This window comes from Passer domesticus, chromosome Z (genome assembly GCF_036417665.1).
Source record: "Passer domesticus isolate bPasDom1 chromosome Z, bPasDom1.hap1, whole genome shotgun sequence".
In the NCBI taxonomy this organism is placed as follows: domain Eukaryota; kingdom Metazoa; phylum Chordata; class Aves; order Passeriformes; family Passeridae; genus Passer; species Passer domesticus.
The window spans coordinates 2,830,349-2,854,289 of record NC_087512.1 but is presented as its reverse complement, the minus strand read 5'-3'; the positions used below and the strand labels follow the sequence as shown (position 1 = coordinate 2,854,289).

Genomic DNA, 23,941 nt, shown 5'->3' with positions numbered 1-23,941 from the left:
AGCCTAAAAGGAGGCTTTAGTCAGGAAATATGGCAAATGAGAAAATAAGTTAGATGCCATCTGATGTAATCTCAGTCATTAGGTAAGACCTGTGCACTCTTATGTCAGTTGAAGAAGTAGAATAATAACCTGATAGAACAGAAGAAGCAGAAGTCAAGTGTACTGACAGTCTTGTGCTAATACCATAAATGAGGCTGCAGTGAAGGGCAGCTTTAGGAAGAAACTGCTCCCTGTGAAGGTGCCCAGGGTGCCAGAGCAGCTGTGGCTGCCCCTGGATCCCTGGCAGTGTCCCAGGACAGGCTGGACAGGGCTTGGAGCAACCTGGGACAGTGGAAGGTGTCCCTGCCCATGGCAGGGGTAAGATGTGGTGAGCTTTAAGGTGCCTCCCAACCCAGGCCATTCTGTGACTCCACAATAATTTTAAGGCACTGCTGGACCCACTGGCGAGGCACAAGGAGCACAGACATGACTCACTTGGCGTGCTGCTGCAGCATGTTCAGGTCCCTGCGCATGAGCTGGATCGCGTCTTTCTGGCTCACCAGAGTGGCAGAGGAAATCACTGGCACAGGAGCTTTCATCGTCTGCAGAGGCAGAGGGGGCTTGGGAGTATCCAGCTTCTTCAAATTATTCATGATCCTCACTTTGGCTACAAAAACAAATTTTAAAAAGCAGAAGCAAGTTTGGTCAATAAGAAAAATTTAGGAGAAACTGAACAAAAACATTAGTTTCCATGCATGAAGTATTTTTAACTGCAGGCAAATATTTCTCAGGTTTCTCCTTTTAAAAAATATCACTCAACTAATGTTCTTATTTCTGTCAAACTTCATTTCACACAGCTAATTTTCATGACCAGCTCTTCCATCACACAAAGATTATGATCAAAAGACCCACTGGCTTCTGTGTTTTCCCCAAACACTCCTAACTTCCAGTTTTCCTGTCACTCCATTTATTTTACTCATCTAACACATGCACCCAGACAAAATTCTAAGCAAAATTCATCTTCCTTTCCCTAAACTGACCCTCACCTGTAGTCTTGTCAGCATCAACTCCTTCTCAGCACAGCCTCTATCTGGGTCAGCCTCCTCCTTCTGCTGATTTCCATTCAGTTTCTTTGTCCAAGCAGTTATGAAACTATTCCAGTTCCCTTCTATTTCCTCACTCCTTCTTCTTCTCTGGATCAGCCCCAAATCCAGTCTCTCCATGTCCTTAATGTACCAGCTATGATTATCACCCCTTCTGTGCTAGAACAACCCTTTCACTGTGCCAAAATTCCAGGGGAAACACACAGGGGAAAAACAACACAAAAAACAAACAAACTAACTAAACTAAACTAAACCCCAGAGACAATATGTCTTCAGGTACAGTAGGTTTTACCTTTGCTTTCACCTGTCTCTCTCTAAATTTTGGGAAAATGTTCAGAGGACACTCTGTGCAGAGGAACTTTCATGGAGCTCACCCATGATTCCCTAGCTCTGCTCTGTGACACAGCAAACTTGAAGCCAAAAAGCATCAATGTTAGCCTCTCACATGAAAATCTTACTGAGAAAACCATGACACCTTCATAGAAAATATTGTGCCCACAGAAAACAAACCATATTAGTATCTTTATTGACAGGTATCATCAAGCTCCTAAAGAAACCAGAGTTTTGGCATTCCAGGAATTCTTTAAGGCGCAGTTCCTTAACAGTACTTTTATCTCTTACCTGACAAAGGGTTGGTGAAATCTGTTTCCCCTGCAGAAGCACAGGTTGGATGTGTTTCAAGCTGAACCTGCAGCCAAAGGTTCAGAGCTTCCTGAAACTCATGGTGTATGAGTTCCACATTGACATATTCCATCCACAGATCCTGGAGCACAAAAGAATTAAATTATCATTCCCCATTTTGGTCAGCACCATGTGCTGTCCACCCATCCTAGTAGCTGTGGAACTAAAGTAACTACATAAAATACATACCTTGCAGTTTTAAGTCACAGGAAATTTATTACTAAGGGCAAAAAAAACTAAACTGAAGAAAAACACTGAACTATTTTTATTACATATATAGATATCTACTGAAAAGCATTTGTGACACTTAGAGATGAAACCTGGCACATGGTATAATTTCTAACACATAAGAGACAAAGGAAAAGACAGATTATTAAAAATCTACTCCTAAAAAGGGAATACAAGAGACCAAAATAGTCTAAAACATCATGGCATGATTAACTGCAGCCAGGCTAAAGCAGGCTGGATTTACAGTAGTCACACACACTGGAAGAGGGAAAACAAAGCAAGCATAAAGAAATGCCTTTGCAGAATAAGTCTTTAGGCTTGAAGAATAGAATAATAGAAGAATAACTGAAGAATAGAATAATACACACTCACTAACTTGTATTTGAACCCAACATTTTACAGACTACCAACACAAGCAGGTTTTGGCTTCCAGTCTTTAATTACTTAAAGCTGCACTTAAATAATCCTCTAACACTAACTTAAAACATAAAAAGAATTACAGAGCAGTACAAAAAAAGCATTGTGTTTCAAGAAATGACAGATATGCAAGGAATCTACATCTGAGTCCTCCTTCAAACATAAAGGAGGGCAGTTTGGGATAACACAGGATTTTAAGAAAAAGGTTAGAGCCATGAAGGTATCATACCTGCTGTATGTATATTACAGACCACATATATTAAGTAACACAACTCTCTCACTGATTTCAAAGACTCATTTTAGGAAGTGGACTTTAGATTTCATATTTTCAGTGTTATTAGCAACCCACCTGTTGATTCTGCATGACTTTAGCAAGTCTATGTGCATCATACTGCTTTGGTAAAGAGGGAATGTATGTATCTCCTTTCTGGAAACTCTCTTCTTCCAACCACAAAATTAAAACATTACAAAGCCTGAGGGGAAGAAAAAAAGAATATAAGAAAAAAAAAATCAGTGTGAATTTGATTGTTCTAAGGTTAGAATGAGGGCAATTAATTATGCCACAAGGTGGCATGGTTAAAAAAGCTATTTCAGGTGCATTTGCACTCACTTACTGCCAAGTTAAAGACCCACAGTGGAAAGAAGGTACTTAGAAAAATATGAAGGGCAGCAAAAAAAAAAAGAGAGGATAAATTCTGAAAAGGAAATAATTTATGCAATCTAGCACAAGACCCAGGACTGGAATAGTCTCTTATGTCAGAAAGTATCACCACAATCCCATTCAGAAGACCAGCAGAATAAACAGAGAACACATGAGCAAGTTTGGCTTCTCACCCCAGAACCTCTCTGCAGTGCGTGCTCCAAAAAATCATGCCTGAGTTAAGTCACATATTTTAATTTATTTTCAGAGTCTCATTCATGACTAGTTCATTCTCATTTCCTCCTTTGTTAAAACTTTAACATAAATACACTTTTTTTCAGCTGACAGCATTCCACTGACTGCTACCATTTTCACAGTCACACCATCCAAGCCTTCCTGACAAGGAAGCACTAGAATGCCATTAAATCTTCACACTGTGGTATTAAATATCACTAGCAAACTCCTGCTTCCTTCATCAGTGTCACTGGTGAAAAAATGGAAGTAGACCAACTCCAGGAATCAGCCCCTATAAACCCTACCAATAATTTCCCTCCTGTCCAGGAAACTAGACAGGTCATTAAACTTCCTGTGTATAAGATTTATTTGGGCGTAGAGTACTCTGGTTTTCTGCTGGAGCAGGAAACTTATTTGAAATCAAAGACTGAAAATATTAATCAAGTTCACCCTGTGACCATCTCTGGATTATTTTTCACAGACAATCAAGTGGGATTTATGGTCTCCCTCGTTTGTTTGTACAGTACCTACTGACTGCTGAGGGGAGCACTGAGCAGAAGCTCAGATTCCACACGTCCATGGCCCCTTAAAAAGGGACTCTTTTCAAATATTTCAGATAATCCTTTCAACTATTTCCTAGCAATATTTACATACTTCCTCAGATTTAGTGTACATGAGGTACTATTCCTCACAAAAGTGGGAATTCCCCAGCTGAGTAGCAGTGAGTGACTTGTCTCTCTCCTTAGCCTACTCCTAGACAAAAAGCGAGTCCTGTGGTGAGGTTTTGGTAAGCAGATTTACCATTTTCCAGGTGGCACAGAACACGTCTGGCAGAGCTAACCTTTAGGTTGCTAACCAAGTAAACTGCTTGAACCATGTGCTGAAGACAACAGTAAATTATCTGAAGAAGTAATCTTACTCAGACATAAATTCAGCCTCTGGTCTGTGACAAACATATATACATACCAACTAGCCTTTTACAGTTATAGCTAGTGATGTACATACAAGTAGCAAATATGCCTAAATAATAAATATTTTGCCACCATGGGGCTACCATTCATTAAAAAGCAAAGCTCTTCCCCAAAAGGAAGTGACAAACCTATCAACAATGTTTTATTTTTAGTAGTAAAACCATCCCCCTCTCAAACTAAACAAGTTATGCAAACAGAAGAATGGATTTGAGCCCAAATATGCACGTGGGGACATGGGCTAGTGGTGGTCTTGACAGTGCTAGGTTAAGTGCTAGACTTGATGATCTTTAAAGGCTTTTTCAAATCTGAATGTTCTCTGATTTTATGCTTTTAGTAAATGCCTCCAGTACATCTAAGGTCACATACTTTCATTACTCACACAGCCATGACCGTGCTGTAGCAGTTACTCAGGCAGTTGCATTGATTAACATGGAACTGGGCAGGCTTTTTTCTTTTTTACCTGACAAGTTCCTTATGCAGCTCAGGTGAAGTCAGGTAATCAGCTGAGCAGCTGGCCTTCTCTGGTGACCCGTCACTGCCCTCAGGACTCTCCACTCTCAGTGCTTTACTGGCAGCGTGGTGGAAGTCTGCCACCTCCGTCAGCCGCTGCTTCATGTCATTTAGCAAGTTAACATGAGCTGCACTCTGAAAAAAGCGTCTTCCAATACAGCCATCTACAGGTAATCTAAAAATGAACAAGAAAGCATCACTAAGCCTTGTTGCAAATGTCAAATCAGCATTTCTGCAGACAAATTGGCTCACCAGAGAAGCTGCTGGCACCCACTGCTTGCGGGAGCAGTCAGTGTAAGGCACTGACTCTCACTTGCTGTGCACTTAATTAATGCTTGATAATGTGCTGGAGCAGGTCAGACTCACCCATACTGTGGTCCTGGTCGGTGAAGGTACAGGAGGAAGAATTTCTGCCAGACCAGTGGCATGAGAGGGTGATCTGCAGGGGTAGCCAGGGCCTGGTGAGCCCAGCGGTAAATCATGAGCCTCTGGAGGGAAGGGACGATGGGCAGCTTCAGCTGGGTCTGGGCTTTCTGCAGAAACAACATTTCCAGACAGTGTGGTGCTGTAACAGGCTGTCACAGGTTAACTGAGCAGATTAACACAGTGTGAACACTTGGTAATTACAGAGGAGAAAACTCTGTAAGCAGTCACACATCTGTTGCAGGCCTTGAAGGATGAGCTGCCCACCTCACAGTTATGCTGAAGCAGACCTACATCTCTGGTGCTTACAAACCCCAGCATGATGGCTCTGACACAAGGCAAACATATGGGCCCTGGTGTTAATTACAGTTAATTACTGCTCTTCCTCACAGAAGTAGATGGCCCCGGTTTAGACCTCCAGCATGCTACTTTTAGCTTTTTCCAGATTACATTTAATACAGCTCTAGTGAAAATTTGAAATGCATAGTATAATTAATGTGAAGAGAGAACACAGAAGCATAAGCAGAACAAAAGCAAAGCAAACTATGAGCAGCAGCATCCCATCTTAGCAACCCCTAACAGACACACTAAATTATTAAACAGTCCCACTCCAAGCTCCCCTGGACTGTGCCTGAAGCAGGGGAATGGGAGGCCTTTCTGAGTTCCCAAGACTGGGAGCAGACTTCTTACTTCCTCATCCCCTACACCAAACCTGTTTTCCACACTCTTTTTGTTTTCCAGCTAAATCAAGACAAGCAAGCCAAAGAACAAATGCTCTCCAGACCAGCTCCAAGGATGCAAGACATGTACTTGACACAAGCCAAGCAAACCTATTTTCACAGGGACACCTCCTTTATTGAAACACACCAAAAGAGCTGAGACAAAGGACAGGACAAAAGTTACACTTTGAGAATGGACGGCTTTCCACTTGCTTCACTCCAGAATTTCTAACTGAATTTGGGCAAAGAAGCTGGAAAAGGCTGCAATGTAGCCTGAAGTAGTTAATTAAGTGCCTTGTTAAAGGAGCGACCTAAATAATTTTGAAAGCCCTGGAAAATAGTTCAGAAAGCAAGGAAAAGTAAAGGCCAGTCTTCTGCACAATTCAGGTCATCTGAGAAATCATCTGCTTGGAATACAGACACATCTTCCCACCTGAAAAATAAGCACTCCCCATATCAGGGGTATAGAATAAATCCACTGAAGGTTGTGAGGCATTTAGATAACCCAGAAAATTATGCAAAAGCACAAATTAGCTTTCTGTAAATATTGATATAATCAGGTATTTCCATTGTAGCTTTTAAATGTAAAAGAACTCAAATACACTCAAAAAGTAAATTAATATTTCCCTGCAGTATATTTTCTCCTGCACAGCCAAGTAAAGCATTATTTATACATTTATCCTGGTAAGAAAGTAGTACATAAGGGAACACTTCTCTCCAGCAGTTCTCTCTAATTTTAATGAAAAAAGATTGAAAAGTTGTCTCACCTTCAAAGCTTGATCAGGAGTTAAAGCATTGATAACCAGCTCCCCCTCCACAACTCTGCGAAGCTGTGAATCTTCTTCAAATATTGACTCCATATTCAACACCGTCCATGCAAACCAGACCTGGACAACACAGAAGTGACAAAAATATTGATAACAAAATGGCAGGGGCAGGATCAGGAAGCTTGATGATTTCTTAAGAGGAGTAAGTGTTTGACAGATTCTCATTGCAGAGTTGCAAAAGGCACTATCACATCTCAACAAGAAAACCTCTTTATCCTTAAATTCAAACTTCCCCTTTGTACCATTTTGGGAAAGAAGGGGAAAAGCAGACACAACTGACAGAATCACCCAGGAAGCTCTGGAAAGTAACTTGAATTCAAAGTATTTATCAGATAAAGACTGATCTGAAAGAAAAGTCAGGCTTTACGCATTTCTATCTTCTTAAACAGATCAAGAACAATAGTAGATTACAAGAAAATTTAACTAATATATCCTATTATATTAATTCTTTGATGCAGATTAAACAAACTCTCCCTGTGCAAAACATCCATGTTCCTTTTAGTGCAATAAACCCACAGCATTCTCTTAGGCTAAACTGAGATTTTATCACAAGAAAATTCTGGGACAGGAAGAAAAAGTGACCAAGAGAGAAAACTGAAAAAAAAAAACAAACCAAAGGGAAAAAAAAAGAAAAAAAAAAAAAACCAAAGAAAAAAAATCCTAGCTGCTGCTTTTCCCATCACAAAACACCACCATATATCTCACCTGAGAGGAGTTGGCACTGCCCTCCACAAAGGATGGTGTGACATTCCCTGCCACAATCCAGCTGACCAGTGAGGACAGCATACCCTTGTCACAGTGATAGCCCAAAGCATTCTGCACAGAAAGAGAAAACATTTGGGGTTTTTCATCAGCAGGTGATTTAGAAGCTACAGGAGGATCACTCAAATTTTATCCAGGTTCTTTTCCACCTCCTGTTGCTACTTTCCAACCTCAGCTCAGCCAGGAACCAATGAAATGCCTGCTTGGAGCTTCTATTTCAGTGAAAAAGTCCTGTTGCAAAAACTGTTTGGTTTTTTTCAGGACAGGGTGCTCCATTTTGTCCTAAACACTCCATCAAAGATTTGAAATGCAAAGAAGATAAACCACACTAGAACTCATACGAATGAAAACTGTGTTCCAAACTGGTTTTAGTAGCAATTATCATCATTATCATTAAAATATCAGACATTTCATTAGTCTTGACTGACTCAGAAAAAAATTTTCTGGACCAACTCAGAAAAAATCAGATAACCTCCTCACTCATCATGATGACTGGCTGTCCAGAGAAGCTGTGGCTGCCTCATCCCTGGAAGTGCTGAAGAACAGCTTGGACAGGGCTTGGAGCATCCTGGGGTAGTGGAAGTTGTTCCTGGACAGTGGAACTGGATGGGCTGTAAAGTCCCTCCCAACCCAAACCACACTAGGATTTCACAGTCGTTCTTGTTGCACTTCAGGAAAATACACTCACATCAAAATCTGACTGTGCAACACACGAGCTGACCATTTACCCAACAGCCACACCAAAACACCACAGCTCTGTATTTACCTTGTGCTGCTGGTAAAGCAGCTTTTGCACACAGTCCTCTTGGCTGTACTGAAAAGCAGCTTTGCACAAGTCATCCAGCAGGCAGAGCGTGGCCCGGTCCCTGTGCCACAGCTGCTGGCTGGTGAGCACCTGCACCCAAAACTCCAGGACTGCAGCTGGCCCCACTCCGTTTGGATGGTCACTCAAAAAAATGTGAGTCTGACAAATTAAAGGGTAAAGTTGGTCAACAGATCTCAGCTTTGAGCAAAGCTTTAGAATTTATTGTGGGACTGTTTGAGTTGCTTGAGGCTGTGGGGCTATCCTGAAATGAAACAATTTACAGCAACACTCTCTATACCCAAGTAAGGACAGCTTTGTCATCCTCAGCCTGCAAACTTCTGCAGATTCTGAAGCCTGGAGAGCAGAGAATCTTGTGCAATCAGTAAAAACAGACACAGAAGCCTTAAGAGCCTTAAGCAGGACACCTGCAGGCATAAACAGCACCTACTTCAAAAGTCCAGGCTGCTGTTCCTGCAAAAGGCCTCCCCAGAGTAGGTCTGTTTCCACCATCCCTTTCTATTGTTAGAGGGCCTTGGGTTTTGACCTCTCTGCACTTAAAAAAAACACTACTTCTCCCTAACTCAAGAACATTTTTCCATTCCAGTACCCTAAATTAATGGTAAAATGCAGAACTTGCAAACATTAATATCTCTGCTGCATTCCTCAAATAACACAAACAAGAAAGAAGCGCTGCATTTTACATTTCCTTTTTTACACAGTTTTGACCTGGTATGGAAAAATGAATTTTCCAAGAAGTCTGAAAGGTAAATACTGTTGTTAGTGTCACATGCACTGCCAGATTTAGCAAGTTTAAGAAAGGTTTGGTTTCTTGAAATTCTCCAACTCCTAATGTGTGATACAGGGTATTCTGTGACTGAACTGCCACGTTCAGTATCCTTTCTAACCTTTAACACTAACTCAGTCAAATAAGCTTGGTTTTCAACACTCTCTCCCCCCTTTTATTCTTTAAATAATCTTCTTACCTGTATCATACTACTGAGCAGCTTAACATTTTCTCCATAGTTCACTCCTGTCAAGTGCTGTGTCACTTTATGGGTAACCTGCTGGGTGACTCCTTGAGGGACTCCACTATCCAGATGAAGGAACAGTTCCACATAAGATAAAAACCTAGGGATGTCAACAAATGAAATTGAAATATCTCTCACTGCATATTAAACAGAAAGCCTGCTTCTAGAGAATTTAAAATCAGCTCAACATCACCAGTGAGACACAAACAGAAAGGCTTTGATTCACAACCACAATGCAGATTTAATTGCTCCAGTTCAGCCATACACTGGGCACAGTATGAACATTTCACACCAGCCTGTAATTCAAGGCAGCTCATCAGGACTACATACCAGCTCTTGATCTACATCAGCACCCAAATCTTACTCAGGATTTGTCTGGGAGACTGTCAGATGTCTAAACCAAAAGATTATTATTAACTTTCACTGCAACTGTGAATAAATTAAACAAATGTATAAGATTAAAAAATGAACATATTATGAACATATAATGCTTACTGTTCATTCTTCAGGAGGTAATACTGGCAAGAGTAAAACAAGGGTAAAATTTTATCCAGCACATGGACTACTGTTCTCAGATGTTTAGACTGGACTAGTACACCCAAAAGAGGGATCCCTTCAGCACAGAATTTCTCGATGCTGTCAGAAAACAAAACAAAATAATTTAAGAAAAAACATATTCACTAGCAGCAGAAAGAGAGAGAATTTATTTAGTTTTTATTAACTGAGATGTAAATACATTCATAACTTTACACTTTATCTTTGAAAATCTGAATAGCTAAATACAGAGTTTTTTCCTTCAGCTGCAGGAGTCATTCAATAGCTGACAGATTTGCCAAGTATTTCCTTCTCAAATATTTACTAAGTATCTCCTTCCTTCACAAATCCCTTTTAGGGGAGCAGCCTCCCATCTTCCAAAAATCACTAGAGATGCAAGCCTTCATCAAATTACTATCACTCACTAAACTCACTATTCTTGACTAACTTGGACAATTCGCCTCCCTCTCCAGGTAAAAAGCAAAGGCCAAACAGAGAAGGTGCAGGGGAACAAACTGAGGAGGTTCTTTGGTTTTCTATTTAATGCTCAAAGTTATGGAAAAACTTCCACTCTCAACCCAAAATACCTTAATATCAGTCTCAAACTACTCCAGTGCTTTAAAGTATCTATGGCACAATCTTATCATGAAGCAATGGCTTCCTTGGGGAAGGAGAAGAAAGGCCAGATAATATTTCCTTGGAAGAGTAACATAGCATTATACATAGAAAACAAGTTAGTGGAAATCTTGAATAGCACAGCACATAACCAAAGGGATCACAGACTCAGGGAAAACAGTTCTGGTGAGAACTGATAAAATTTTGTGTGGCTCTGTACATCAAACAAGAACATTTGATTATGTCCAAAAGCCTTACCCACAAACCAGCTAAATGCACTGGAAAAGACTGTGTTGGAACACAGTCATGGCTAAGAGGTTCACTGCTCTTATAATGCTCTTTATTTACCATTCCCAGAGGAGCGGGTTTTTTCTCCTCACTATTTTCTGAATGCAGTGCTGCCCTGATAAAAGAAATTACCTCTAGAACAACCCTTTCAGTAAGTGTGGTTCAAAGTTACTCCTGTCCAGAGAAATTACTGTTAACCCTCAGCTTCAGTACTATTTCTTATGACTGAACCCTAAAATGAAGAAGGCAAAAAAGTACTACTAGCAAAAAAAAAGGAAATAGCATGTTGTTTGAATGAATTCAGGAATAATTTCTTCCCAAAAAGGATTATTAAGCACTGGAACGCGCTGTCCAGGGAGTTGCTGGACTCTCCATCCCTGGAGGTGATCAAGGAACGACATGGCACTCAGTGTTCTGGGTTGGGTGACAAGGTGGGGATTGGTCACAGGTTGGACTTGATAAACTTGGAGGTCTTTCCCAACCTAAATGATTCTGGGATTCTGTGAAACTACAATCACAGAATCACAGAAAGGTGGGGCTGGAAAAGACCTTGCGATTATCCAGTCCAAACCCCTCCAAGGCAGTGTCACCCAGAACAGGAGACAAAGGAACGAGTCCACGTGGGTTTGAAATGTCTCCAGAAAGAGAGAATCCATGAACTCCTTGGGCAGCTGTTCCAGGGCTCTACTATCCTCAGCATAAAGAAGTTCTTCCCCATGTTGAGGTGAAACTGCTTGTGTTTTAGCTGAGGCTATTGCTTGCTGAAAAGAGTCCAGCACCATCCTCTGGACACCTGCCTTTGAGATGTTTATCTGCATTAATGAGATCCCCTTTTGCTCTTCTCCAGACTGACCAGCTCCTCCTCACAAGAGATGACAATCTGCTCAATCCCTTGTATCACAAGCCCTTTACTCTTTAAACAGGCACAAAGCTCTTAACAACCCTCAGCTCAGCATTAGGGAGTCTGCTCAGTTCCTGGGGCCGAGGCAAACACCCAAAAGGCCTCACCTGTGTCCCAGGGTGGTCATTGCCAGTGCCAGGTAGCAGCCGATGGGGACGTTTGCCTTCACAGCCTTGAGCAGGGGGTGCAGTGTGACCGACTCGGCCGCGTCCAGCGCGCTGTCGCAGGCGGGGACAGCCAGCCCACTCTGCTGCACCCCACGGTCATTCCTGTGCAGCTTCAGCCTCAGCACCAGACTCCACGCCCACTGATTGAAGGAAGTCTCTGGTGTTTCCCCATAGCGAACGATGCTGGCCAGGTAGGAGACCTGGAACAGAGCAGCAGGAGTGAGAGGAAGCACAGCCGTGACACAGCACGTGTGGCACTGGACTGGGATTTGGTCCTTGGAAGGGGACCTGGGTGATCTTTGGGGTTCGTTCCAACCCAAACCTCCTGGGATTAGACCAACAGCAGTTATTTTTTAGACATACCATGCAGTGTATCTAACCACTATCCTCCTATGGCCTCGACTTCCACCTCCCTCTTCTTCCCCCATCCCTTTAAGTAAAAGTTATCAACTTACACTGTCTGCTTAAATTTTTCCAAGACCTTTACCTAAATTTTAATTTTAATACTGAAAAAAAACACCAGACACAGTCTACAATAATGTTTAAAACATTTAAGACTGCTAGTGAAACAGAAAAATCCATGCAAAAATACTATCTGTCAATGAAAAGCCTAAAGCCTGGCAGGCCCTCCCTAAAAAAAGCCTGTATGTGGACAGGCAGTGTCACATGTGTAAGTGTCCACTGTCACAAAGACCATGTCTAGATCACAAGGAATTATACATCTCTGGGGAAAAAAAAAATGTACATGTTCTGACAGAGCAGTGTAAATTGCAGAGCTGGAGGGCAATGCATACACTTTATCCTCTCAGAGTAGGGGTACAAGAACCTAAGCACTATTTTCTCCAAATTCTAGTTATAGGCTCATGCAAGTCAGGACAGATTCACCAGCATAAGTGGCAACTAGGGCTGACATGGGCTTAAAAAAGAGAACTCATCTGGCTGGCACAAGACAACAAACCATGGGTAAGAAATGCAGGGGAGCAAGTCAGAACAGAGCAGAGACAAGGAACTGAGTATGGGAAGAAAAGGCTGGGGGGAAAAATACAGAAGAGGACAAAACATCATACAAAAAAAATTGAGAAGACAAAGCCCAGCACAATGTTAAAACCTCTGAATAAATAAATAAAAGCATCTTGGACTGAATATACAACACAAGGATTTTTTAACTTTGATTTTTCTATCCTTTAATTTGCATTCTGTAACTTGGAGCTATCCTTTCCTGAATCCAGTGTGCTGTAAAATCAATTTAATAAATGTGGTGTGTTCAGGTCACATAACACTGCCCACAGCTGAAAAGCTCCAAAAGGGATTATCATTTGAGTCTTTAAATAAGATAAGAGCTGGAGTGAGTTCTCCTATGCTCACCAGTAATGAAAAATAGCCTTCCTATTTTACACAAGTACTGTCTACCTCTGCATGAGTAAAGGAGGAGCAGTTTGTGACTATTCACAAACCTATTCACAAGTGGGTCAAAATTAAAATTCTATTTCAAGAAAGATGGAGAGAGATTGTTAAGAGCATGGAGTGACAGGACAAGGGGGAATGGCTTCAAACTGAGAGAGAGCAGATTCAGATCAGATCCTAAGAAGAAATTCTTTCCTGGGAGGGTGGGCAGGCCCTGGCCCAGGGTGCCCAGAGCAGCTGTGGCTGCCCCTGGATCCCTGGCAGTGCCCAAGGCCAGGCTGGATGGAGCTTGGAGCAGCCTGGGACAGTGGAAGGTGTCCCTGCACAAGGCAGGGGGTGGCACTGGATGAGCTTTTTAGTCCCTTCTATCCAAACCATTCTATGATCCTGTGATTCTCACACGGATGCTCAACAGAAGCCTGACAGTATTTTCAAATTCTGTTCTGTGGGTGCAGACACACTGAGTGTTGGTATGTTACAAAATTCTAGTTAGACAAAGAACAGTTTTATATAGAAGGGAAAAAAAAGTGAAAACAAGATCCTGCTCTGCAGCTTTCCCCATTTATAGCCATCCATAAGTTATTCCACTTAAGTAACAAGAAAGGATACCTGCTTTATGCTTTCAGAAAGCAGCCCAGCATATGGTTTTTGGGAGAGATATTTCTGATACGCTTCCAGGACCATCAGTGCAACTTCAGAATGGACAGCTGGATCCAGGTGAAGAGTATTCTGCTAAAAACAGTGTCAGAACACAAAACTTTGAGTCATTTAAGAGGTCTCTACAGCTGTACACTCAGCTGCACCACAGAGAAATAAATCCTCATCTTTTTCTGGCGGTTCAAATTAATTATTGCAGTATCAAGGCAAAAATCTTGCCCAATGAAAAAAATTCAGCTCAATGTTAAAGAGTACTAGGCTCACACTGGGAAATACAAAGCCCAACAACTAGATTGTTTTTAAAAAGGCATCATAATATTCACTTTCCATGTGCATTTTATGAACATATGATAATTAATCCAAAAATCCATAGATGCCATTTCCAAATTAGATAATACAGACACTTGAACTCTTGCCTTTAAAAACAAAACCAAATTCGATCACCATGTTTTTTGTATGAAAACACAGCAATTCCTCTATCAATTTACACATTAAAGAGCCATTTTTCCCCACATCAAAGGGTACAGACATGGTGTTGCTATTGCACAGCAAAGAATTCTGTTAATTTTCCCTAACATTCATTTTTATTTATATGTCTACAAGAAAGAGGGAGAAAAAAGTGAGTCAGTAGTCATGCACAACCACCAGCACAGCAAAGAGAAGAGTTCAGCATGACCAAATGCACAGAATGCAATGCTGAACTAAACCACTGAACACATGCAACATTATTCCACCAATTTATTTCTGTTTTTCTCTGAAACAGCACTCAACCTCAATTATATCCTGAACTCATGGAGCTCCTGGAGCAACCCAATATTATGGAATAATTCCCCATAATTTAAATGATGCTCGGAGTTTTGAAATGTCTCATTTCAATCATTACTTTTCTTGCACTGTGAAAAACACACCTACATGCAAATTATAGTCACACCAGTCTCCTACACATTTTTTGGAAGATTCCTCTATTTCTGCAGCCAAAAGCATTTTAATCATGTGACTCATAAAAAAATTGTCCTGTCAGCTATTTCTTTGTTTAGAGAAGTACAAAATCCCTGCTTAAATATCTCTTTTAAACTCACCTGCAGCACTGTAAGAAAACAGCACAAGCAAATCCTCAGGCAGAGTGCTGTAAAATTATTATGAAATTCCCATTTTGTGCCATTAGGTGTACAACCATAATATAAAAGCATGCAATTAACTGTATACAAATTCTGATCTACTCCCAGGTGGAGTTAAACTTTTCCTCTGAAAAAGTGAGGAGGTTCAGGCTCCTGTTTTCAATACCTACATGCTCACCAAATCCCCAGTTCAGCCCTTCCAAGATAATGCAAGCCAGTTTATTCTCCACTGCTGTCAGGCTGTAATTTAACAACCAGTCACGGATCAGGGCTATCTCAGATGAAGAAGGCTTCCACAGGTACAGGGGCAGTTCTTTAAACAGATATAAAGAAACCTTTGAGGAAAGAGAGCAGAAAGTGCAAATCAGTACTCAGCACACAACAATAATCAGCACTGTGCCCTGCAAGCTGAAAGGGAGGTATAACCAAAAACCCCACAGATAGCTCTTTAACACATCCATTCATAACAACCTGGTATGGCCTCTAAGTTTAGCTGCATGTCTGATTTAAATTATTTAAATTATAGATGTCAGCACTTACCATCCCCACCTTCTCAATGGTCTCTCTAATCCGATCCAGCAGTACAGAAATGATCTGTGTGTGGATGCTGGCAATGGCTCCCAAGAGCTCCCGACCAACCTTGGAAAACGTCTCTCTTGTGGAAAGACTAACATAGGACACCTGAGGAGATGAGCAGGGAGAAGTTACTGCTGCTGGCTGACCTCCACTAACATGGAAATAAAATGCCTTTTGGAAAACAAATTGGTCTTGGTTATTGAGACAAAGTTGATAAATGCCCATATGAAAAGTGAAACTGATTGCCCTAAAAGACCAGGAAAGTTCTGTGTCACAGTGCCAAAAAAAATTGTCCAAAACTAAACATAGGAACAACACAGCCACAGGAACTAAAAACAAAACAAAAGAAAACAAACAAACAAACAAACAAACAAAAAAAAAATTAAAAAAAAAAAAAACACAGAAAAAACAACGAAGTCCCACCAAAACCAATGAAAAAAAACCACCACATAAGGAATTCCAGAGCTACAAGCTAGACCTGCATGAGAAAAATAAAACAAAACAAATGTATTTTTATTTATTTGTTTCATTCTGGCTTCGCTTACAGAAAAGCTATTCTTTTTCCCAGAAAAAACAAGTACTTCAGTAAATTTTAATTCAAGGCTTTTTTTAAAAAGCAGGACTTTTTTAATTCTATGGAAGAACAAATTACAAAAGCCATGAAAGTCTCATACCTTCCACTGTTACAAATAAAAAAAGCATTTTCATTCTTTTCCTGAATAAACCAGTAACATTACTCACCTCATATATCTCCAAAACAACAATTTTGATAAAATCCTCATCAACATCAGCCCGTTTGGTTTGTGCCATCTGAGCAAATGTAGTGAGCAGACAAATTTCTTCTGAGCAGTTCATTGACTGAAGATACTTTTCAAACTGTGCAAGGTGCTCTGGATCTAGAAAAAAAAAGTCAAGTGAAAGAAACGTGATAAAAGTGCAATATGAAACTCATCAGCAGCATTTATATATTTATTCACTCAAAATCCCAGAGAAGTAATCTGTGGAGACCATTCCATGCCAACTACAAATTAAAATTCTGCAAGTATCTAGCCCCAGGTCTTGATTACACCCAAGAGCTATAAAGAAAGGCCAGTTTGAGCTTCCCAAACACAATACAAGAAAAAACATTTGTTCGGAATCTATCTGAAAACAGAGAACTGAACCTGTACAAGCAGGAGGGCTAAGACATGCTTTCACTCAAATTTAAGGCAGGTTTCCTCTCTAAATCCAAAAGAGATATTGCTAAAATCAAATAAACATTCCACTCCTCAGGGTGTGGGACAATAGGAAGGTAATGATAAAAAGGAAGCTGTACAGGACTTTAAAATGTTTTTTTTTAATTTCTTCCAAATAACTTTAAAGAAAGTCTGTGTAGCAAAACAAGCACTGAAAGCAGCATTTGAGCTGTAAAAAGTATTGAAGAGTGACCTGCCTTCTGTGAACCACAACATGCCAACAAACACTGTTTGCAGTGATTTTATCATAGCAGCTGAACATACAGAAAAAGCATCCATTGTGCACTCAGCTACCCAACCTGGGCACGCATGTGCTCAGTGTGCTTGTGATCAAACCCTTGCACTAAGGTTACATTCTATTTTAAGGGCTTTCAAGAATTTTGCAACTCTACTCCAACCTGAGAAGGTCAGGCCTGTACAGGCAAAACAGCTCATGGAACAGCACGCTAGAGGATTGTGCAATTTAGGAAAACGGTTTCTTCCAAACAGCAAGAGAAACCACACTGCTGACAGATACAGCAGGCAAACAGAGGGTCCCCTCATCCACTCACCTCCATTTCCTAATGCTGTTTTTTATCCTTAATGCTGAAGTTACAGACAACTCTGTACTTCAGGGTTTTTTTTAACATGATGGGGAAAGACATTAAAAATGACAACATCATGATTGTACCTAAAGGCACTTCAGGTACATTATTGTACCTATAGTCAGGAGAAGGGGTCAGCTGTGGGCTCCACACTGACCTCAAACCCACACCAAGCCATAGCCTGGGACTGAAGATGGGGACAAGGAATAAGGGAAGCAGAGAGACTCCACCAAAATCCTGTCCTCTCGTAGTGGAGAAATAACATCTTCACCATCCACTTGGTACTTGACCCTCTTCCTTTCCTCTAATCACACCACAATTCAAGTTCAGGACGCCCTAAAAATCACTGACTTCTCAAACCTTGATATTGGCAGCAAAGAAACTGTGACCACAAATAAAATCACAGTATCCTTGGATTAAAGGGATATTATCTTGTTTACAATCCTTGCCATGGGCAGGGATGCCACTCACTAGAATAGCAATTATGCTCCTGATTGCCTTAGGATTTTAGTTTTTATATTTTTCATACATTCTGCAATTCTTTAGTGTATAACTCTAAAATCCATATACAGTTAGCTACTGCTTTCCCATTTTGGTCAGACAAAACAATTCCTCTCTAAGCCTGGGAATCAAGGGAATATGGGAATCAACCTTACTGCCTCAGACCATGAGAAATGTAAACAAAAGTGAATTGTGGGAGACCAAACTTGGGGTAAATGCTTTCATTACCTGAAGCTGTAATTGGAAGATTAATCCCCAATATGCAAATGGACCAAATTTATAAAAATATGAAAACCCATGACCCACCATCCATTTTGGGTGTGGCCCTGGGGGGGCTTTGTCTGCCCTAAATGTACCTGAAGGCCCTTCAATAAATATAACTGCTTTTTATTCCCTTAATTTTGTCTGCTTTTAGGTAATCTCAAAAAGGCATTACTCCCATCCCTATGGATTTGATGCCTAAAGCTTCCATCAATTACCAAGGCTTGCTTCCACCTGTAGATTCACTACCCTTTTTTCATGCTTAATTTGGGAGAGGAAATCACTAAAAATGGTTCTCTCCCAAGAGAGAGAATGTTAATGTCATGATCTTCCAGGGTAGGAATTACAGGAAATTAAGCATTAATTTGTTAAGTGTCCATTGAAAGAAAATATTTCAGAAGATTAGATGGATTTCACTGGAAGAACTGTTGATATTCCCTGTCTAGGTCTAGACACTGGTGGAAAACAGTATTATGCTGACAGAACACACTGAGGAGAATGAAGAGGATAAAGAAATCCTGAATCAGCATACCAGGGACTTTGAAACATAAGAGTTAGCTAGAAGCAACACAATGCCTGAAAAAGATAATTATACTTTTAAAAAAAAAAATCTGTGTTTGTTACTGCAACCCATAATACACGCAGTAAACATTTTCTAGCAAAAACAAAAATAAAGATGTTCTACAGTAACAGTTACTGTTTTGGCTGGCAAGTGCTTATCAGATCAGCACCTCATCAAGTGCACACAACTACAATCTTCGTATCTCTCTCCCTTTCTGTGTAAATCACCTTAAATGTTACCTGAGATTGCACAGAGTCAAGATACTCAGTAACCTCTCAGAATTACCATTTCCTCCTGCTTTTCCACCAAGACTGGGCAGATGGGGTAACAGCTACCTGGGATACCAGCCAGCTGAGAAGTAAAACTGACAAAAATGAGATCTGCTCTCCCTGAAGACAGCAAAGCTGTGAAGCAGGGAGCAGTAAACTGTTTGTTTACCTGACCCCCTGTCAATCATGTCCTGAAATATTATCCATGAATGCAGCAGGAGAGGGAAACTAGCATTCCAGCTAGCCTCTAAATAGTTCTGCTATAGCTGAAGACACCACGTTCACTGTGGAGATCAACATGGGACAAAAGTCAAGAGGATTTAAAAATAAAACATGCCACTGAGGACAAGAAATGCATGAAAAGAAGTCTTGAGATAAAGGAAACATAGTTGGAGATGATGAGCAGACTCCCACAATGTGAGTTACTAAAACCAAAATTAGCAAACTTAGTGGGGAAAAAAAGGAGGACTCTAAAAATACATTATTTATAGAAGTACCAGCAGCTCAACAGTCAACCAGTCACAAAAAGAAACAAAAAACCAAAACTGCCACACCAACCCTAAGTGATGCAGAAGCCTGTACTTCAGGATTTAAACCTCACTCTTCAAATACTATTGAAGGTCAAGATGAGAAGTCATGCAAGAATACACAAGAGGTACCTCCTGCATGCCACTCTTGCAGCTCTGAGGCAGCCACAGAGAAAACCAGGACAGTAAATCTATCAGTTGCTGTTAAATGACAATTTGGGCAAACAGGTACTGGAAAACCATTAACTGCCCAAGACATTTCAGCAGCCACTGGACCAGTCATGCTGCCAAAGGTGCATTTAACAATGCAGCCTTCAAAGAGTTAAACCCACAGCTGAAGCATCAGCAGCTGACTGGGTTAGAATTGGTTCTGTGTGGGGGAGTTTTACCTTTGAGTCTCTGCTTGTAGTCAGCAGGTTGAAGAGTAGAGCAGAGCTGCTCCAGGTGCTCGTTCTCAGCACAGTGCATGACAAAGAAGAGCCTCCAAAGCATGCTGCTGGACAAGGTCCCATAGGGCATCTCAGACATGAACAGCCAGACTCCCAACCTGTTGGATTTGAGGAGACACTTAGGAACAGTTCCACCCTGATAAATCCCAGCATTTGGAAAGGAGGCATCTCTGGCCCACACCTCTGCTATACAACAGAATTAGGAATGTGAGGATGTGTATTACCACCTCATATTCTGAGCCAACCTCATTGTGAACTGACCAAGATTTCAGAGCTTCTGTCAGTTGCTATAATTCATGGCCTAATTCCTCCCCACCCTGAGGCTACCAATGCACTGAAAAATCCTACTTATTTCAGTCTTGTTTAAACCATTAAGTATTTAAAGCTACTCCAAATCCCAGTTTCAAGTATTCAACTCCTCCAAAACTAAGCCAGTGAAGGGATTACCCACCTTTTTGCCTTCAGAACATGTAGAACAGCTCTAAAAAACAGCTCATCAAACTCTAGTTGCAATTTTTCCACAGAGTAGGGGTGTTCTACTGATCCATATTGTTTATTGCCACTAACATACTGGGCCCAGTGGTCACTCACATGACACAGTGTCATCCTACACCGCAGAGAAAACAAGACAAAGAAGGATCATTAAGTATGTCATCACCACAGGAAAACAAAGACAAGGGCAACCAGATTAGAGTCTAGCCACAAGAGACATGTCCAAGATTTTGCCTTCTAGGTTCCAGAGGTTTCCATATAAATTGTATCAGTCAAATTTCTGTGTTCTCTTTCCTTGGTTTTGCAAGCTCGCAAGGCACAATATTCTGTTAGAACAAATTGGTTTGTGTATAACCTTTGGTGCCTTAAGGTAACTGTACAGGATGAAATGGCAGTACATACAGAAATCTCATACAGGAATAATTATACTCCAAAAGTTACTGCCTCCATAACACAAAGCAAAAGATGGATTTTGTTTCTGATTTCACTGTATTCCCCCTTGAGATTACACTCGTAGAAGCCATACAGAGTGAATGATAGAGATTTAAAAATAAAAAGCAGCATTTAGGCTTCAATTACATTTACTTACTGCAACAATAGGACAATTCGCAGGGAGCAAACTAAAAACCCCAAAACAATTCTGGGTAACAAAGGAAATAAAGCAGTAACATCATTTATAGATAGGGGAAATTCAATTTTTGTAGGGTTTCAGTGAGTACCCAAGACAAGCCTAACAACATCACTAATGTAAGTCAGCCTGGTGTTCCACAGCTCACCTGGCTCCTCTGCACCCACAGCATTTAGATTTTGCAATTCTCCATTTCAGATTCCCAGACTGGCTAATGTTGAAGTGACTAAATGTCAGAGCAAAACCAACCTGAGAACTGTTTGGGTGAAGGTTGGATTTTTTGGTTGTTTGATGGCTGGTTCTGGGGATTTTTTAGCAGCTCTGAATATCTAATGTATGTATAAAATACATTACATTCAATGTGATTCAATCACACCACAGAAAAAAAAAAAATCTCTTACTTGATGAGCTGACCAATTCTCTTCACAAACTGTCGGTACCGTGCTCTGTTAAATGTTTCTAAACCCACGGACAGAAGTTCCACTAAGGAGTTTGCAAAGGCAAAAATCTTCATCATCTTCTGGGGAGATGTTTTTTCAGGAAAATAAGCACCTAAGATAGAGACACAAAAAATAAGAGTCAAAAAAGTGTGAATTTTGTATTTTTAAGCAACTTAACAAGCACTCAAAGCAACAATTCACCATAGAGTGAACTGGAATGTATGCTTTGTTTATGAAATGAACAATAAATACCTGCTAAGTATGAAAGTGCAAATAAACTATGCAGGTAGTAAGACCTCTGGCAAGCAATTACAAATAAGAGGTGAGGGAGAAAAATAGTTCTGAAAGCACTTTTGGGAGTTGACTGATAACTAAACCCAAACCAGGGGAAAAGACTCTAATGTTTTGCATATTGCTAAGAGGTTTTTATTTATCCCATACACATGGCATACACTTCCATCTCATCTCTTTAGCCTGCAAGCTGCAGCACAAGTTCATTAATATTTTTCTCAGAGAGTTTCACAATACAGTAGCACTCTTGGCAGTGGCAGTCATTAATATAACTAGCATAAGCAAAATGAAGAATAATTCTCTAGCAACTGATTTACCTTCAGGTGTAAACCCAAGGAACTGCTGAAAGAGCTCATGAAATGGGAACTGTGACAACAGAGCAATCAAGTCATCTTCCAAGAGCAGAATCCAGCTTGTTTCAGGATCCTCATCCTATAGATAAACACAGATATTTTCAGTAGCTCTACAATAAAACTAATAGTAAAGGGCTTCACTGTTGTACTAAGTACAGTTTTGTGAGAAGTAACTGAAATATTTGAATTCTCTCTGCTAATACTCACTACTGGAAGCTCCACTCTGCAGTTATACCACAGATATAAAATGAGACTAAAACAAAAGCAAATTCAAATCATGCTTTTTAACTTAACAAGTCGAATTTTCTTCACCCATTTCACAAAGATCAATGATCTTGAACAAAAGCATAAAGGACAAAACAAAGAGGAAACGAAAGAAGTCATCTGCTGTACCTCTTCTCCTCCTTCATCTACCAGAGTCCAGTTCCCAGATTCCTTCCCAGAAGAAGAGGAACTTTTCCTTTCACTTGGTTTCATATGGCACATGAAGTCCACACGATTTCTGGTTTAAAGTGAAAGTAAAAAATTAGAAAACTAAAAATTCTGAATTCAGTAATCTTTCAGTTAAGGGAAGAAATTAAAAAATCCAGATGCAAGAGGAAGAAATCAGCAAGTAAAGCAGAAAGATGCCTGGCTGGGAAGGCCCTGGGTGTGTTGGTGCCAGCAACTGGACATGAGCCCAGGGTGCCAGGGGGCAAGAGGCCAATGGCCCCTGGGCTGTCCCAGCCAGGCTGTGACACAGCCCCAGGGCACAGTCCCTGTGCTGGCCCTGCTGAGGCACCTCCAGTGCTGGGACAGCTCTGGGCCCTCAGCACAAGAGAGACACTGAGGGGCTGGAGCGTGTCCAGGGCAGGGAACGGGGCTGGGAAGGGGCTGGAGCCCCAGGAGAGGCTGAGGGAGCTGGGAAGGGGCTGAGCCTGGAGCAAAGGAGGCTCAGGGGGGACCTTGTGGCTCTGCACAATTCCCTGACAGTAGTGCACTGTCCCCCCTGGGACAGCTGGGGAGGGCTGGACTCTGCTCCCAAGTTCCAAGTGACAGGACCATATGTAGCCTCAAGCTGCACTAGAGGAGGTTTGGATTAGACATTAGGGAAAATTTTTTCATGGAAACTTGGTCAGGCACTGCAACAGGTTGTTTAGGGCAGTGGAGGAGTCAACATCTCTGGAAGTACTCAGAAGGTTTGTGGCTGTGGCACCAGAGGACACAGTTCAGCAGTGGAAACAGTGGCTCTGGGTAAGGGTTGGACTCAACAACCTTAAAGGTGTTTTCCAACCTAAACAATCCTGTGATTGTAAATGACCCTGGGATAACCTGGTTCCTGACATGCAGGAGCTGTAACAGATAAGCCTCAGCTCTTTTACCAGTAAGAGCAGACCCTGTGGAGGCTCTGAGCTCTGGTATCAGCATTTAGAGCAGCACCCCAGACACATTAAATTGGCCCTGTTCCAAATACAAGTGTCAAAATGCACTGGCAACACACATTCCCTCAGGATACACTGGTTTTCCCAGGCAGTTCTAGAAATTAAATGTAAAAATGAAACCCTTTAAAATAACAGCTTTCAATAACAACACTCCCACTTAACCCAGACCCAAGCTATCAAGATTACAGTGACAACTCTAAATACCAGCATGACAACTCTAAATACCAGCAGTCTGATTCTTTGACCTCAAAATTTGGGCAGAATGAGAGGCAAGTTATTTATTTTATGTGGAGAACATAACTGCTTTCACTCGTGGCTGATTTCATTAAGTACCTTCTCCA

At 41.1% G+C, this 23,941-nt stretch overlaps 1 protein-coding gene across 4 annotated transcripts in view; it reads right to left on the bottom strand.

The window, feature by feature from the left end:
* EPG5 (ectopic P-granules 5 autophagy tethering factor) overlaps positions 1–23,941 on the bottom strand; it is a 54,331-nt gene that overhangs the window by 20,246 nt on the left and 10,144 nt on the right. For 2 of the 4 annotated variants that reach the window (XM_064403016.1, XM_064403018.1), the window contains exons 7-26: positions 22,573–22,681; positions 22,144–22,258; positions 21,497–21,647; positions 20,427–20,582; positions 19,916–20,073; positions 16,329–16,483; positions 15,552–15,692; positions 15,182–15,346; positions 13,846–13,968; positions 11,773–12,032; positions 9,823–9,963; positions 9,283–9,427; positions 8,261–8,458; positions 7,438–7,548; positions 6,673–6,792; positions 5,130–5,296; positions 4,714–4,938; positions 2,758–2,881; positions 1,704–1,845; positions 475–646 (exon numbers count right to left, since the gene is read on the bottom strand). In XM_064403016.1, the coding sequence (XP_064259086.1) occupies positions 475–646; positions 1,704–1,845; positions 2,758–2,881; positions 4,714–4,938; positions 5,130–5,296; positions 6,673–6,792; positions 7,438–7,548; positions 8,261–8,458; positions 9,283–9,427; positions 9,823–9,963; positions 11,773–12,032; positions 13,846–13,968; positions 15,182–15,346; positions 15,552–15,692; positions 16,329–16,483; positions 19,916–20,073; positions 20,427–20,582; positions 21,497–21,647; positions 22,144–22,258; positions 22,573–22,681 (3,078 nt within the window). The remainder of the gene's footprint in view (positions 1–474; positions 647–1,703; positions 1,846–2,757; positions 2,882–4,713; positions 4,939–5,129; positions 5,297–6,672; positions 6,793–7,437; positions 7,549–8,260; positions 8,459–9,282; positions 9,428–9,822; positions 9,964–11,772; positions 12,033–13,845; positions 13,969–15,181; positions 15,347–15,551; positions 15,693–16,328; positions 16,484–19,915; positions 20,074–20,426; positions 20,583–21,496; positions 21,648–22,143; positions 22,259–22,572; positions 22,682–23,941) is intronic. The other 2 variants (XM_064403017.1, XM_064403019.1) reach the window with 1 other exon arrangement.